General features: G+C 41.1%; 1 protein-coding gene across 1 annotated transcript; it reads left to right on the top strand.

Annotated features, from left to right (window-relative positions):
- The first annotated feature begins 747 nt into the window (after nucleotides 1-747).
- Nucleotides 748-11,152, top strand: STOML3 (stomatin like 3). The gene is made up of 7 exons (XM_019525586.1): nucleotides 748-915; nucleotides 4,219-4,322; nucleotides 4,910-4,982; nucleotides 6,831-6,913; nucleotides 7,884-8,087; nucleotides 9,420-9,554; nucleotides 10,416-11,152. The coding sequence occupies exons 1-7, from the start codon at nucleotides 864-866 to the stop codon at nucleotides 10,617-10,619; spliced, it is 855 nt and encodes a 284-aa protein (XP_019381131.1). The 5' UTR covers nucleotides 748-863; the 3' UTR covers nucleotides 10,620-11,152.
- The last annotated feature ends 282 nt before the right edge of the window (nucleotides 11,153-11,434 follow it).

Genomic DNA, 11,434 nt, shown 5'->3' with positions numbered 1-11,434 from the left:
GAATTTGTTTAGTTAAAATATATATATTTTTTAAAGCTGTTTAGATGTGCCTAATTACAGGTAGGTAGCTTATGCCAACTGCCTTGTTAAGCCATACATCAGTCATAGACCTCGGCTTGGATCATTAATCTGGACAATTCACTAGTTGACTCATATTCAGTTTATGATCTGCTGTAATCTTTAGGTCCCCCCAGTACTGCAGCCTAATCAATCATTTTCCATTCTGTATTTGCACATACAATTATTCCGTTCCAAACGCAGAACTTTGCATTTGTCCTTCTTGAATTTCATCTGATTCATCTAGCACAACAAGGCCTCCCATTTGGTTGGCCTCTGGGTCCTGCAATAAAAATTTTAAGGTATCTCAAATTAACTTGAGTGAAGAATTTGCCTTAGGGAATATTTGTATTACAGTGCTACCTAGGGACTGTAATCAAAATTGGGTCCCATTACAGTGGGCGCTGTACTAAGATGGAGTAAGACAAAGTCCCTGCCCTGAAGAGCTCATGCTCTGCCTTGATCATTTGTTCCCTTTATAATCTGGCCTTGTAAATGGTGTCATTCACTGTTGAGCTACGTGCTGATTGTTCCCAAGGAGAGCACTGAACTGACTTGAAAGGGCTTGGCCAAATTCATCCCTGTGGTAAAACCACAGAAGACAGTAGAGTTCCTTCAGAGATGAACGTGACCCATTAGACTTTGTTTTTTGTAAACATTGTGTCCTCACCAGGGCAACTAACCCCAGGAGAGCTCTCACACAGATGAGAATTTGTCCTTCTCTTGCTGTACTTTTCTTTTCCAGACCTTTGTGCTCTTTGAAAGTGTATCTGCCTGTGAGGTGATAAGAATTTCCCTAGGATGAGATGGATTCTAAGACAAATACACCTAGGAAAGAGAGTGTGGAGAATCTAGTTGGTAAGCCCTCTTTTCAGTGTTACTTTCAATAAATAACAAACTCGTGTGTGTGAAATTAAATGTGGGTCAAAAGCCTTGGGTTGATTCCTTGGAGATTAAAATCCTAAATCTCCATGGCCAAAAACAAAGCCATCCTATTTAAACTCCTGCCAATATATCCCAACCCTTACCTGAAAGCAGTGGGATGTGCAACTTTCTCCAGAGGTCAAAAGGGCTAATTTGTCCTGTCAGCTGAGATGTATGTGCTGGGTGGGTAAATAAGGGTGGAAGAAATCAGGGCCTAAATACATGAAGGATGATTGAGGCTGAGATACTGTATGCCTTTTTCAGCAGCTGTAAAATTCCTCTATGATTAAAACACAGTCCTAATTCCCAAGGAGGGTCTCGTACTTGGAGCAGACGGTAAACCTACATTTATACAACTATTGGCCATTATTTGTTAACATTGCATTTGATCATCAGAGTGAGTAAGATAAACATGACAAATGTCAGTCTTCAGATTTAATACTGGCAGAAAGCAAGGCGACGGGAGTCGAGGGAAAAAATCAGTTACTCATTTCACATGCCTCCATCTTTACAGGATAGACCCAGTAGACTTCTATTTGTCATTCTTCTACTGCTGCTAAAAAGCAACATTAAAATTTGATATCCAAAAGACTGTCATCCACTTTGTGGCTCTATTGACATAGCCTGTTCTTCCACGGAAGGATTATAGATAGCAGTAGTTTATTAGATGTCCTTTATGTTTTGGCTGTCTTCTCCACTATCTCCTTGTCCAATAGATGATTGCAGTGCACATGTGAGTTTCTGATACTGTTGCTGTGATGGATCTCTTATTTGGTATGGTGAAACCAGGTGGTAGATCTATAGGATACACTGTCAGGTCTTGCAGCTTGTTTTCTCATAATCTCCACTATTTGTCTGATGGTGAAGCCCAAAGGTTTTCAGAGCTTTGGCCACTAATTAGAAGGAGTTCCTGAAATTAATGAGACATCTTGGGAGGTTTTGGACATCTTAGTCTGGGTTTAGTACTATATAGTTATATTCTTGTATGCTGCTTCTTCTCAGAGTGATAGTGGTAAGATTTGCACAAAAATGTCCAAACTGTTTGTGTTGACTTCCTCACCTCTCGGATAATTCTCTTGGCAGTAGTCAATTGTACCAATGTGCTTTGTAAATGCACCACCTACCTTTACTGGCTCACAATACTCAGTTGCTGAGAAAAAGGCAAGATGGCAGTCTGTAAAAATGTGAGCATTTGGTCCCAAATCAGTCCCAGCTAGTGTGTTTCTACCCAACTATTGGTGATGTGTGAGGCTTTCCAGAATCATTTTGAAATAGTTCAGGAAGCTCTCGTGCCTAAGTTTGGTACGCAAATAAAACAATTCTATTGATTCCCTGTTAAGGTTTGGCTGAACTATTTCTAATGCTGTCTACCCCCTAATCTATCCTGCTCTCTTTGACTTGATAGAAGAGACATTTAACCACTTGCCTGCCACTTAATGTACCAGCTATCACCTGTCAGTTAGTGGAAAAACTTACCACACCAAAGAGCGCCACCCTCAAACTTGCTGTGCTGCTCCACCGTGGAATGATAATGCTAATTAGTCTGCCAGCAGCACAGTACAAACGTGGCCATAATCTTCTGGTTAAGGAAGTAGCTCGTGTGGACTTGGTAGAAGTTTGCAGTGTAGATCTGTCCTAATAGGGCAGTAGCTGGAGTGAAGAAGCAACATGTTTTCAACACTAACCCCCAAAGATTCTGTCCTGTCCTCACATACATATATTCTCTTGAGGTTTGCATGGTCATTTCCTTAGAGGAACTGTCTGAGTAATCTGTTTTAGCAATGGTGAGGGGAGAGAGAATATTTTACTAGTCACCAGCTTGCTCCTAGCTCTGACTGTGGATCTAAATGTCTTTTTCCATTGAAATGGGTGAGAACAAAAGCCAAGATGCTTTTAGCAGGAAAGGCAGGACATTCAGAACAAAGCCTGACACTTGGTCTTCTTGGGTAAAGACAAGGTGAGTTAATAAATCTGTGGCAAGGACCTCAGAAACTTGGCTCATACAGCAGTCAAGCACAGCAGGCCCCTTTCCTCATAGACAGTTGTGGGGGCGGGGAGGTGTTTTGAAAAAGTTAAGTCTTCTTGCCAGGGAGAAGCACAAGCACAAGCACATGGGCAGGGAAAACATTTTAGTTCTTGCATGGGTGACAGCCCTGCCCTGACCATGTCCAGACCACAGTAGAAGGCAGGGTTGGAGCAGGGATCCAGGCACTTTGATTCTGAAGATGCCTTCTTCCTGGAGCTCTGGGACTTCACGCAAATCCTTAGGTAGATGTTCCCTGTGAATGCAGGGACTAGATTTGAGTCCTTCAAGTCTTATATTTCCCTCTGACAGCTGTAGTGGGGGTGCAGAGCGAAGGGTTGGAAGTGGCAGCTACTTTCAGCTTCACTTGTTCTCAGTAGGAGGCTGGCAAAAATCACATTCTGCCACCATAATCTGCTCCCAAAATTTCTTCTAAGGCAGCCTTCCCCCAAAGACAGCCACTCCTTGCTGCTGCCCTTGTTCCTTTTACTTATGCCCCAGCTGCTCTCCCAGTCTAAAAGGCCTTTGCCCTTCAGGAACTTGTACACATGATTCAACTGAACTGTCCCATTCATTGTTCTTCTTCACAGCTGTTCCTGTGAAAAGTGCTACAACTTCAGTATCTTCTTTCATCCTAAAAGAAGAACAGCTTCTTGGTCCTCTCTCCCCTCCCCAAAATAACTTTTGATGGCTGGGCAGGTGCCAGTGTGTGGTGTCAGAGTAGTTAAGGTGTCCTGCTATGGCTTTAGAAAGCATGAGCTCATAGTCCTATTCCAGGCTTATACCAAATGCCACCCCCAAACACTGTATCTGTCCTCCCCATCTTGATCCACCTGTCAATGAGCACTAGGTCATCTAGGCTGAGGAGTCAGTAGTGCTAGATACATCACTCTTTGTGTCCATCGGCCATTGAAACTGGTGTGTTTTAACCACTCTATGCAACGGGCTGTTCGGCTTGAGTAGAGCCGTGGCTTTGATCTGGGCAGTGGGGGGTCTCCGGGCATGACCAGAACCCCTCAGTCAATAAGCAAGTGCTGAGGGAAGGAAGCAGAGCTGGGCAGTGAGCAGAACAGCAGAGAGCTCTATGCTTCCTCCACTAAAATGTACTGGGAGGCCTTGTTTGTCTCCCACAGGCGGAGCTATTTTGTTGTTCTGCCAAATATTTGACTATAAGCCCAAGAGCCTGATCAGATTTCTCTCTTTGTGTTCTATAGCTGATAGAAAGGAAGGAATTGGTGTCTGTGGTTGGATCCTGGTTTCCCTTTCTTTCCTCTTTGTGGTTCTAACGTTCCCTTTCTCCATCTGGGCGTGTGTCAAGGTAAGCTGATGGGAATGGGAGCACTGAGAAAATGATCTTATTCCTGTTCTTTTTTGACCAGGATGGAAGGAGGCTGAGTATGGAGTTAAGTTGTGGGACTGAGAGGCAAGAGAATGGTGTGTCAGTTCTTCTTCTACAGACTACCTATATAATTCTAGAAAAACCACTTACATTTTTTGTGCCTCAGTTTCTTCATCTGTTCACTGTAGATAATACTTCCCTACCTTATAGGGATGGTAGGATAATAAATTTACAAAGGTTTTTGAGAAGCTCATTGTTGATGAAGGACACAGACATAGTGATAAACATAAGTAAAGACAAATATCAATGCAAGTCCCCATTCCAAGGAATTTTAGGCCTTAGTCCTGCAAACACTTTGGTACATACTTAATTTGAAATAGGAGCCATTAGTAGTTCACAGTGAAACCAATGAAGCTACTGACATGCTGAATCAGGTTTATAGGTATTTGTGGAATCAGTGCCTCATATTTCACAGCAAAAAAATAGCTGGAGGGCAAGCCAGAAAATGTGTAGTTGGACATGCATTTTGTTGGTTTCTTTAATATACTTTGACATTTGTTCCCTAGATCATCAAAGAATACGAACGTGCGGTTGTATTTAGGCTGGGACGCATATTGCCTAAAAAAGCCAAGGGTCCAGGTAAGTATCTGTGTTTTTATTCTAGGAAGATTTCTGGAGACTATGTGGAATTGTTCTGGCTGTGAAAGTTCATCTGAGCCCTGGTCAAGTGTGGATGATTCAGACCAGGGCACTATGAACTGTACAAAGTGACTCTTTCACCTTGAGGGGTGCATCTGCTCCTTGTTTGTTGGCTGCTCTATTTAAAGGGGCAATCCAAATTAATAGTCAGCACAACACAGGAAGTCATCAAATCCTGAGAATCAGTTTGGCTTTCTCACATGGTGGGAAAAGATGAATGTATGATAAAAACAATTGACTGGAATTTGAGAGCTCTAAGTACAATCTCTACCATAGATTTCCTGGGTGACCTCTGCCAAGTCATGTAGGGCTGGACACAAATCATTCTCAAAAGCGCCACTTGAGTATTGCAGTGCCTAAACATTAGATACTGTATCCCAGGAGGGTGAGCCAAACTGATAGTGCTGGGATCTTAGTTTCCTGGCCAGTCAATGGACAGAGTTAGCTGCCCTCAATGAGTAATCCAGAGCACTTAGGTGCTGAACAGGAAGGGGCCTACAGTGAGCTGATCAGAAACACTAGGCTCTTCTCAGAACATAGATGCATGCCCATTAGGCAGTCCTGCCATCTCAGGACTCTTAGCACCCAGAAAGGAGGTGCCTAAATCACACTGAGTATACTGAATATAGTATGAGAGGGGAGTCCTGGGTTCTGGTCTCTGGACCCAGAATTATCTCTTTTTTATTTTATTAACCAGCTGTTTAATGTAAACTATATACACAGTCCTGGAAACAGAACCCAGAACTTCTCTCACAGGCCAAGGGGGAAGGTTTCTTGCTTGCTGTATTTCTGGCCCCATAACCCTTGCACTCCTAGCCATCTCAATTTCAGCCAGAGGAGTGAGTGATGTCCCTGCCCAGTCTGATGGATAGCCAGGTGGATGGTAGCATACTCTCCTGGGAAGTGGGAAATGGAAATCCCATTAGATTGAGAAGGCCATGGGACCTTGGCCTCTGAGTTCCTAAATTCTGCCCCAGTCCCATTTAAGTGCCTACAAAAAAGATTTGGATCTGACCCTTAACTCCATCAGTTTCCACATGTAAAGTGGCCATGATGATACTTCTTTTTTTCTATTGCTTAGCCATCTTGTGTATTTAAAGTCCCAAGCTTTGGAGCGCATCATGTGCATGTGTGTGTTTGTACAGCACAGGATCCCCACTGGGACTAAATTATAATACAAATAATACAATAATGAAGTAGTACAGTAATCAATGATACAGTAGTGCCTGGATTATTATTATAGCAAGTATGTTAAAATAATTATGTCTGCACCACACAGAAGAAAGGAAATTGATTGGAAAACGTGCTGTGGAAAGGGTCAATGCGAACCATCCACCTCCTGCCCCTCTTTCCCCCCGCCATCTTTCTACAGAACAACAGTTGGGCAGGGGCTAGCAGAGGAGGTATGCTAAATGGTCCATGATCCCAAAGACTTAAATAACTCAAAGTGCAAGTAGACAAGTTTCTGAGGCACAGAGACAAAGTAAGTCTTCCAAGGTTATGTAGTAGGTATGAGACTAAATTGAGATCTCCTGATTATGAGTTCTGTGCTCTACCCCTTTAACCATGCTAAATTAATCTAAATACCTTTGCATTTCCTTCCATTATATGTAATATAAAATCTTTCCCTTTTCACCTAATGCTGAAAAACTCACTACTGTGGGAATGAAGTATCACCATAATTAATATATGCTTATATGTCTGCTTGATGTATAAACAGCATATTAGGATTAGGGTTTAGCCCTCACAGACAAGTGTTTCAAACTCAGGATTTTCTTAACATTTCAGGTCTGCTTTTGGTACTTCCATGTACAGATGTTTTTACCAAGGTGGATCTGAGAACTGTTACCTGGAACATTCCCCCGCAAGAGGTAAGAACTCTTCTGTAGCCATTTATTTTAGAAATAAAATGTACAAAAGCTGTGATTTGTACAGCATCAGCTTGATAAATAAAACATTGTTCATTTGCTTATAGGCTTAGCAGTGGTAAAGAATTTGCTTCATTTGTTTCACTGACGTCCACATACTAGCACCAGAGTAGATCTAGAGCTTAAGGCCTACAGCCATGCCAGCTCAGGCCACAACATTGTCTAAGCCATCAGGTTCTTCCTTACTACTTTCAGAATCTTGAGTTAGACACCATAAGGTAGGAATAGGACAAGAGATTAGAGACAGCCAAAGATGAGCAAGAGAAGACCAAATAAAAGAGGTGGAATTAATCACAGTTGAATATAACTATTCCTCTCTCTCTCTCTCTCCAGCAACCACACAAATCAAGAGATAAACCAGTGTACAATTACCTGAACTTATGTTGCTAGTATGAAGTGAATCTGATAGACAACTAATTCAATGCTATTTCAAAAGCCTTCACTGAAGTAACAGTGTACTCAGAATCAGAAATTGATACCAGACCACTGGCTAGTCAGTTAAATATTTTGTACCAGATTCTGCCTTGAAGCCAATTTGTCTTAGCTTCCTTGGATTATAATGGCCACCCCATTCTGAGATGTGATGGCAAAAAATGAAGGTAACTCACTATGGCTCCAGAGATATGAATGTGAGACCACCTTCTGACTTGTTCTTAAGGCTGGCTTCAGTTTGCCAAACTGAGGAGCCAAAGATGGCTGGGTATGATACCAGCCACATCATTGCCTTGTGTACTGTTGGCTACAGGAACCGGTCTGCCTTAATCACACTAGCTGTACGGGTTGGTACATACACTAGCCATATGGGTTTAACCTTGACCTTTTTCTCATGATGGCAGAAACAAAAGATTCATCAACATTGGGATCTCTGTATTTTTGATCATCATTTGATTTTATACATTTTTCTCTGTTGCAGATCCTCACAAAAGATTCTGTAACTACCCAAGTTGATGGAGTGGTCTACTACCGAATCTACAGTGCGATCAGTTCAGTGGCTAATGTCTCTAATGTCCATTTGGCAACTTACCTGCTGGCACAGACAACTCTGAGAAATGTTCTAGGCACACAAAACTTGTCTCAGATCCTGTCCAGTAGGGAAGAGATTGCCCATAATATTCAGGTAAATCCACACCTAATGTTTTTTGTTACTATTCAGAGCGATTCATTTTATGAAAATGCACACTGAAAAGGAATGCACTTTCTTAAAAGTGATTTTTAATACTCCATCATCTTTCTTCATGTATCACATATTCTGCTGTTGAAAGGAAATGGAAGAAATACTATAAAGATACTTCTCCAGATTCCCCTGAAACTAGCAAGCAAGATCTTTTAAATGTAACCTTGGGAGAAGTACACAAGACAATATAGATGGTCGTCAAAAATGAGCAGTAATGTGCAACAGTGGAAAGATATACTGGTTTTGGGAAGGCCTTTCTTGCATAGATACTTGATTAAAGTTTAAACCTGATTATAGTTTATCTTCATGTCATTTCAATAAAAGTAATTGTATTGCATTGTATTGAACAGAATTGTTCCAATGTTAAAACTACCTTCTTCACTTTAGCAATCAATTAATTGTTGATTTGGCAGCACAGAGGGAGATCCAAAAAGAAAGAAAATGTTATTTCTTAGCACCCAGGAAAGAGAAAGAGAGAGAGACAAAAGAAAGGAGCAGCCTCCTTCCTCCTGCAACTCAGCATACACAGACATGTTCCCTTACAGCAGCCAGGAGATACTGAGGGGGAGAGGCAATATATCATAAGGTTATATCCAATGTAATGATGAACAGTCAAAACATTGTTAATTCACAGTATTGGAATAGCCGTAGTCGTGGACCAGAACCCTCATGTGTTTGACATTATGATACATGCCTGAATGTCAAAAATACAGTGTATCAGTCTATCACTATCACTATTCTGTGACTCATTACATACTGTCTTGCCTGCTATGAAAGGTTGAATGCCTTTCTTTTAGCTAGTTATACCAAATTTTTTATAGCTTCTTGCTCCTTTTTCTTTACCAGCAGATTTCTATTGTATCTTGCCCCACAAATACAGTCTCTCACGAGCTATTTAAACTGCAGCCCCAGTTCATTTCTAACCAGTATTGAAGTTAATGGTTTCATCCAAAATGACTAGCATCAGGCAAAATTGATGTTTGAAAATAATGACCTTAACTCCATCAAAGTACATTCTGGCTTCTTCAATGCATGCAACAGATTAGAACAATTCACAATCAGTAATTTATTGGGTTTCTTTATCCTTTGGACCAACCCATGAAATACCCCTGTGAAGAGTACCATTTCTTCCCATTTATTCTTTTTTAGTTTAATTAAAAAAAATCTTTTTAAAACACTGGATTAGTATCAAACATTCTACTGTGCATTCAACATTCTGGGGAGTGTATTTCCCATCGTTTTGTTTCCAATAGTCATCGTGCTTTTATTTTCAAGGCTATGCTGGATAGTGCCACTCACAAATGGGGAATCAAAGTTGCACGTGTGGAAATCAAAGATGTCAGGATCCCTGTGGAGATGCAGAGGGCTATGGCAGCTGAAGCAGAAGCAACACGAGAGGCTAGAGCTAAGGTGAGACTGGAGGCACCATGGGCAGATCACAAATTTTGAAAATGGGGATGCAGATGGTGTCATTACATATAACAACACATATTTTTTTCCAGTTGAAGAGAGACTAGATGCTTTACTAATATGGTAGGGGAGTGCGCTATATTATTCAGTTTAAGATCAAAGCAAAAATAAATATAATGTTATAGTAATGCACATGAATCTGGTAGACAAAAGCTGGGCAAAAATAGTCAAAAGAAATTATTCTATCAGTCCTGTAGTCACTAGTGTTAAATGTGCATCTGTTGTTCAGATTTGTAAAACAAAATCTAGTCTTCTTAAGCATCTTGAAAGTGCACCCAGCACTTCACTGTCAATCATTTTCACACCAGAGTTAATATGCATCTAAATTAATATTACCAAACCTGAGTTAAGATTCTTAGCTAAAGCAAAAAACAGCCTGCAGGGCTGTGAAATAGAAGAGATATATTACGAGGAATGTATAACAGATAGCAAAACTGCAGAATTGAGGATAGATTCATTAATGGAACATCAAGGCCATTAAAAAGGAAAGGGAGTTGTTAACACCTGTGGAGTGAAGACAGATTAGTAGGGATCAAATAGATTATAAGGAGCCATAAAGTCAATTGACTCCCTCTGGGCTGCCTGAATAGAAATGCCACTGCACCTCCTGGGAAGCTGGCTTTCAAGTTTGGATGAAGCAGGAATCAAAGGGGGATGCAGTTATACTACTGCACCCCCCAGGATCCACCCCTGGGCAGCACTCTTCCTCTCATGGTTGAAATGTGGTACATTTATGACCCAGACTGATCCTTATTGCTGTATTGTACATTTTTACAAGTGCTCATTTCCATCCTATTTTAGGTTGTAGCAGCTGAAGGAGAAATGAATGCTTCAAAAGCACTCACACAGGCCTCCACAGTGCTGGTTGAATCTCCAGTAGCACTTCAACTGCGCTACCTGCAGACCTTAACCACAATGGCAACTGAGAAGAACTCCACCATTGTCTTCCCTCTCCCTATTAGTATGGTGCCGGGTTTGTATAAGAATAATGGAGAAAAAAAATAGGTAGCAACTGAATACATGTCTTTACTGCATCAGAGGGTATGAAGGAGTGTCACCAGGAAAACATGTTCTTCCCACCTGCTTTTGCTACATCTGTGACACAGCATTCAGAGCAGAATTGAGTGAGCAGGGCATATATTCATGGTAACACTCCCTACTGCTGTCCAACATGGTCTAGACATAGTGAGACCCTTTTCTACTTTTTCCATATCAAGAAGTGTTTCAAGCAGTTGCAAAAGTTCAGAGTTAAAGTAGAGAAGCTACTTTGATAGCACACATCAAAAAGTGGTTAGCTAAACTGGGATGGGAACGTGAAATCTGAATGTCTTGAAATCTGATTGTGGTTCCCGAGTTAAGGCATCCAGCTCTAGTGACTTAGGTTCATCTTGAAGGAAAAAAGGAGAAATCTTTATCAGGCTGTAGGTTAAACTTAAAATTAGGCTGTCACTTCTGATGTCACTTCCTTTTACAGAGAACGGACTCAGTAGTCTGGCAGGTATTTTGTGGTTGGTTTGCTAAACAGGAGCCTTCCTATAAGAGATAATAAAATCATTTCATACAGAATATGGGCCCAATTCTATTCTGTTAGGGAATAAATCTGTAGCAGCTCCATTTAAATAACCAAAGTAACAGAAAGGAGCTGGGTCATTAACATTAGAAAGATTATTTGATGACTGTGTATAGAAGTACCAGGTGATCTGTAAATGGCTGTAACAGTAATGGGCCTGGTTCTGATTTCATACTGGTGTAAATTAGCAGTACCCCCATTTATTTTAACGGAGTGTTACCTTTTTGTAGATCCAATGTAAATGAGAATC

The sequence above is a fragment of the Gavialis gangeticus genome, unplaced genomic scaffold (genome assembly GCF_001723915.1).
Source record: "Gavialis gangeticus isolate Ggan-Ray unplaced genomic scaffold, GavGan_comp1, whole genome shotgun sequence".
NCBI classification, from domain to species: Eukaryota; Metazoa; Chordata; order Crocodylia; family Gavialidae; genus Gavialis; species Gavialis gangeticus.
This window is presented reverse-complemented; position numbering and strand designations above follow the sequence as displayed.